The 6,643-nt window shown below is 28.9% G+C and overlaps 1 protein-coding gene across 2 annotated transcripts in view; it reads left to right on the forward strand.

The window, feature by feature from the left end:
• The window catches only part of LOC107453113 (uncharacterized), a 36,292-nt gene extending 31,874 nt beyond the window's left edge, over nt 1-4,418 (forward strand). For both annotated transcript variants that reach the window (XM_016069803.4, XM_071179303.1), the window contains 2 exons: nt 1,646-1,790; nt 4,102-4,418. In XM_016069803.4, coding sequence (XP_015925289.1) covers nt 1,646-1,790; nt 4,102-4,320 — 364 coding nt within the window. In that variant the 3' untranslated portion in view covers nt 4,321-4,418. The remainder of the gene's footprint in view (nt 1-1,645; nt 1,791-4,101) is intronic.
• The last annotated feature ends 2,225 nt before the right edge of the window (nt 4,419-6,643 follow it).

The following is a 6,643-nucleotide window of genomic DNA, read 5'->3' on the forward strand; positions in this document are numbered from 1 at the left end:
CCATTTAATTAGTGAAGACGATGGCTTTAGTTACAAAATAACACACAAAAACGTATTTTTTTAATAATCCTATTTTTTTCCCGATGTATTAGGAATCCTGATCTTCAAAATATGGGAGAGGTTAGCCACAATCTGGGAAATTTTGTCCCTATAGTTAAGACAGGAGAATGGTCGAAAGTTAGAACTTTTATACTTTTTGCGTCATTTGTCATATCTCGAAAAGATTTTAATCAAATCAAAAAATTTTTGTATGCAATTATAAAACTTGTTTATCCAAAGACAACTCCATGCAAAAAATAATTTTTTATTATTATTTTTGATTTAATTGTAGTATACAAAGTTTTGAAGGTATACAAATTTTTACATCATTTTAAAGAATGTATATATTATAAAAATTTAATCGCAATCGGCAAAATAGTTTATGAGTTATACAATTTCATAAGCAACAGTGTATTTGAAAATTGATTACACAAGAAATTATTCGACTAATATCTTTTAAATTTTCCATTTTTCAATATAGAATAGCTTCTCTTTTTTTGCAAAAATGATGTTAAAATTTGTATACGAACGATCAATTCAAAAAATTTTCGACTGTTATTAAATAAAACATAAATACTAAATAATTATTAAAAATTATTTTTGTACATAGAACTATCTTTGGATAAGCTAATAGTATAATTGTGCGCAAATTTTCTTATTTGCTTGAAAAGTTCTCAGGATATGGCGAGAGACGCGAAAAGTAAATTAAACATTAGGGGGTCCAAACTTTCGACCAACCTCGTGACCAAGCTATCGGGACCATATTTTCCAGATAGCCACCACTCCCCATACTTCGAGAGCCAAGAATCCAAATCAGTCGAATAAAGGGTATGTTTATTCATAGAAACTATGTTCTTTTTTTGGTCAGATTTTGTTGTTTAAACTTTCGTCTGCACTAATTAATTAGCATTTTTAAGAATTATTTAAACTACTTTCGAAATATTAAGATGGATTCTAAATTCGTGAAAATAATGCCATTGTTTTCAAAATTGGGGAGCCTTGATGCCCTGATTCAAAGCGGGCAGTTGCAGGAAAAAAATTTTGATTCAAAATTAGTTTCCCAATCTATGCAAAGCTAGCAACACTAAATAAGAGAAGTAATCAATGAGCAAGCGAAGCTAGTTTGGATTGTGAAGCAGTTAGAACAGAACAACAAAACAGTTCTGATGTAGAGCACAGTGAGCAGAAAGTGGGACCCCCTGAGTACACAGACCTTAACTTTTGTCGTTTGCTCTACCAAAGCCTCCTTAACTACTAGCCCTTTAGGCAATAAATAAATAATACTTATTCTTGCATACTTATTAAACATATACAAAAGAATATGCATAATATGTATTTAAAAATATTTATTTCAGTATGTTTTTATTCGATTTTAACTAGCAAAGCTCATAGAATTAACTAAATAAAGGTCTGTCAACTGACTCCCGATGTTCTTTTTTTTAAAAAAATATTATATAAATTTCACTTTATAAAAGATTAGAAAACCTGATCACATCAATGACGAAGAAATTTCAAACAAAGTTTAAATTAATTAAAAATTAACATAAACCTTTCTTTTTTTTTTCAATTTAACCAAGTTGACACTCTATATCTTTTTACTTTTTAGTGGACAAAGTAGCATTAATCAAAGATCAGAATTGCAGAGAGCTTTGGAAAAATTTACAGAAGAGAAAGTTAAAAAAGATCTTGCAGCTTCAAGGCAATCTTCGCTCGAAAAAATTCTTGAGCAGCAAGCTCGAAAGATTGAAATGGTAATAAAAAACGTATTGCATTTTTTCTCTAGCGCTAACTTAACTCCAGAATTTAAACCGTGTAAGTTTCTCTTACTTTTGCACAAAATCTATTCCTGGATGAAAAAAAAATTCGTTAGCATTTTTTTTTTCGTTTTTTAGAATAATTAATTTCCTTATTCAAAGAGAATAAAGTATATGTGAAAATTAGACAAGACACCAGTTAAGCCTTTTTTTAAAGTAAATTTCTTTTTTAAAAATATCGACGCAGGAAAAGTATTTTTTTGGAGGTAAAATTCTAGAAATTTTTTTTTCTTCCTTTACATCTACTGGAGAACATTTGCAGCTGTACAGATACTCTTGTGTTGGACAAATTAATGTTTAAAATCTGATATAATTATTACTCATTCGAACTCACGAGGTTACTTAGTAATAAATAATTATCAATTAGGCCTCAATAAGATTGAGACTGTTAGTTACTTCATTCCTGAAATTTCTCTTGGGGAAGCTTTCATGTTCACTTTAATATCAATGTTTGTAGTTTGATTCGATGTTATCCAATTGCGATTCAGTGGTAAGTTTTAAACCTGAAACCATTATTAAAATCTCGAGTATCGAGTAGGTTAAATAATATCTATAGCGAGTATATTAAATAATTTAAATATATTAGTTAATGATTGACAAAATTTATATCAAATTAAAGAAACAAAATTAATTTATTTCTTTCGAGATATTTAATTTATAAGCTTACACTGCAATTAATGTCGAAAGAAAAAAAAATAATGAATAAGAGGGAGATTAGATGTTGCCAGATTTAAATCTTAACATTTATAATGAAATTATAAAAATATAAAGAAACTTAATTCAATAGAATAAAAGATTGTTTTCAATTTGAATTGTTATAATTATCCAAGGTTATAGTTTTCTATGATTAACGAGTTATTTCTTAATTACTTTTTATTGCGTCACATGTTCTGAAATTCTCAGTTGTTGTTGTTTCAAGTACAGCAGATTATTTTTCAAGTTTAGGTAATCAATCATTTCGTTACGATTAACAAAATATTAAAAAAGAAATATTTGCTGTAATAGTGCGCGAAAAAAAAATGATTTCAAAAGACAATGAATAATTTTTAATGACGAAATCTTTAATTTGTATAAAATTTTTGTAAGTATTTCCCGAAATATGTTTTTTTCTTTTATTGTTATGATTGTTTTAGTTTGATTTAATAACTCATAAAGACGTCCGCATTAATTAACATATTTCAGGTGATATTTCCGAACAAATTTGCATCTCATTACATAGGTCAAAAATATAGTAGGTCATAATATATCGTATATTTATTACAACAATTCATCAACAATAACTATCGGTATTTTGCCTTTTATCAGAATTTTTTCGATTTTAATTAATTTGCAATATTTTTACATTGCTCAAGATATTCTTTACCCAAATGAAAATTTGGGTCAACACTAAATAATATCGTTTTCTGAAATAATCGTCATAGTTAATACTCACGATTTTATTGTTATGCATATCTATTGTTTTCGATATCTCGGTACTTAAACAACTATATTTAACGATATATCGCCTACCTGTAGTCCAAACCTATCTTGAGTATAGCATTTATGTATTTTCTTAATTTATTTTGCATTATAAATAAACAAATAATTATTTTTTGCAGTATGAGGGTAAAGGATCACAAGTTCGTCCAGCATTTTTTATTTTATTTTTTATAATGACGACGTCCGCATGAATTAGCATATTTAGTTGATATTTTAAACAAAATTGCATCACATTACGTAGGTCAAAAATATAGTTGGTCATAATATATCATATTTTTACTATCACAAGTCATCATCAGAAACTATCGATATTTTGCAGTTAATCATATTTTTTCACGATTTATATTAATTTAAAATATTAATAACTTTGCTAATTATATTCATTACCCAACTAAACGTGATCAACTCCAAAATTAGTATCGTTTTTAAAAAACGTCATTATAATTAGCACTCTCTATATTTATATGTACATTATCGAATTACATATTAAATTATCGTTGTCTTAACGCTCACGACATCATCAAATTCGCTAGTTATAGTTGTCAAAAAAGATCACGATGCCAACGGTATCGATAACTACCATTTTTTCGATTGTATCGTAATTGATGATAGATAACGAGAGCACTTTTAAAAATACAGTCAACTCGATACTTAAGCAAGGATATTTCATGATTTATCACCCACCTGTAGTCGAAAGTTATTCTGGGTATAGCATTTTATTCCAATTTATTTAATGCATTATAAATAAGAGAATGACTTATTTTTACAGTATGAGGGTGAAGGATCACAAGTTCGTCCAGCATGGATCGAACGTCTTCAACAGCAGCATATCAACAGAAAGGTGGATCCTAAAGTCGATGAATTCTTCCGAGTACACGCAAAGGTAGTTGGCAGTCTCTTCCGATCTCACTCGGCCGATGAGGAAAGTAACCATTCATCAGACAGTTCTTCTTCAAGACGATCTTCACCCTCAGATAGTGAAGGATGAGCTATGTGCTCAAAGTTCCATTTTTATACACATTGCATACTTTTATCTCGATTGCTATAGTAGTTGAGCACTATATGAGCATAACTTCAATAAAAACATATTTTATTAAGTTTTCATCTTGCCTGATTTAGAATACTTTTATAATGCATATCGTCAACTGGTGATACTTTGCCCACACCATTAGAAATGTCTCTGAAAAAATGGTTAAATAACAATTTATTTTATTATTATTTCACCAAATTCAAACAAAATAATCAAATAACTTAAAATAAGATGGTATTCAAACTGTTAAAAAACCGTTTAATAACTGCTTTCGCCTAATACGATTAAACAACCAAAATTTTATCTCCCCAACTAGCAAAAATAAATCAGGACATTTGGGTACTTTCAACTTGAGAAGAAGTGAAGTGGTTAGATCTAACCATGCGATTTAAATGAATATGCCTAGCCATGTGATTAAATTAATGGTATACGCGTTATCACATCACGCGTGTGTGTCGAACCTGATTGGTTTCTGAATCGACAAATGCCAGGATTTAGATACAATGAAGTCCCTTGCTGGTGTCTATTTGAAAAGAAGAAGTTAAGCACTCGTAAAATTGTTATATTCTGGTTATAAAATTTTGGAAGATAGTTATTTTTAAAAATAATTTTTAAAAAAAAGGGCACATAAGTGTCGGTATATGTACGTCGGTCGGTGCATCCTGCGTTGTCTTGGTTTCAAAGCCAACTTGCATTAGCATGCATTAAACTTGTCGTTACACTTAGAAATACACGCACGTATCTAACGAAACTTGTGAATGACAATCTTTATTATTTAACTTTTAAATCAAGGAAATATTAATCAAATAAGAACAAATTTTGATTCTTTTTTAATTTTTGCAAAATATTTTTACTTCTCAAAAAGTTTTTCATGTAATAAATTTACCAAATCAGTACACTTCCCTTGAAAACAATAAAAAATTCCAAGAAATATATTAAAATCTAGTTTCATTGCTTTACAAAAATTTAATTTCAGCCATATAGTTAAATTCATTAATGCCCGGCTATAAAAGCGGCAGGGTGGCCGGTTTACCAAGAAAGAATTTAAAAAGTGGTAGCGAAAGATTTGGGAAACAAATTATTTTTACTAATTTGTAATCTATCAAAATAAATCAGAAAATAGAAGGAAATAAAATTTATTTAACTGAATTCCGACAATCAAAGTGAAATTACACCCTCTAAGATTTCAAACAGCCTAATGAAACTTTTATCACCACTTTTTATATTTTCCCCTGTTGTAGCCACCCGGTTGTTTGAAAATTACCTAAAAGAAAAAAGTTATAGTTCAAGTTTATTTATAACAAGAGTATATTTTTTTGGTAGGTAATGCCGCTTTAGCTGTTAAAAAAGTTCCGATTTGAAATTCAAATAATTATTCTATTGTAAATACATTGTGGTAGACATAACTCTCTTGTTCATGCAAAATAAATGCTAATAGTGAAGCACTAAAGCTACTGCTTGATTTTTGTTTGAAAAAGAAAAGAATCTTCCTTTTAACTAATATCTACGCTATATATAGTCACCAATAGGTTATAAGCATCCTGTACATAACATTCATCATCAGAAACCAAACAAAATGGGCCTTGTTAGTCCCTCTCCCCTTAAACAAAAACGAAATTTTAGTGAGAATTCATCCAATCGATTGGATGAATTCTCCCTAAATTTTCGTTTTTGTTTAATGGAGAATTTTTGATTAGCAACTAATATGAAAACTCTACTTTATTTGTTAGTAACCCAATTTATTGTTTGAAACAAAAGTTTTTAATCTCTTTTTATTCTAATTTCTCACTCTCCCTTGATAGCAAACAGAGAAGGCAATTCTACATTCAAAATAATGAATAAAGACTAATGAATAATTGATCGAAATCCTCCTGAGTAATGATTAATATTTACGTGGCCAAGCATATTTTATCATTTCCGATAACATGGTAAATTTGAGATGATTTTACTGCTACTTTTTTTCCGGGGTACGAACAATCCTGCCCTGTTCCATGACAAAGCTAAGTCAACAAGAATCACATTTTATTAAAGCAGTTTTAAAGTTTCTTTTCTTCGTTTTTTCCCCTTCTTTTTTATTATATATATTAACGTCGTAGGAGTCTTGAGAATGAGAGCCTGTTTTTCAGAGCTTTTGAAACATTTCGACTGTTATTTATAAATTTATGAAACGACTGAAATTTTTAATCGGTGACTCGTTTCATTTTAATTTCTCAACCCTCCCTTGATAACAAACAGAAAAGGCGAATCTACATTCAAAAGAATGGATAAAGACTAATAAATA

Source organism: Parasteatoda tepidariorum, chromosome 6 (genome assembly GCF_982258835.1).
Source record: "Parasteatoda tepidariorum strain Cologne lab strain chromosome 6, Ptep-v5.0, whole genome shotgun sequence".
Lineage (NCBI taxonomy): Eukaryota > Metazoa > Arthropoda > Arachnida > Araneae > Theridiidae > Parasteatoda > Parasteatoda tepidariorum.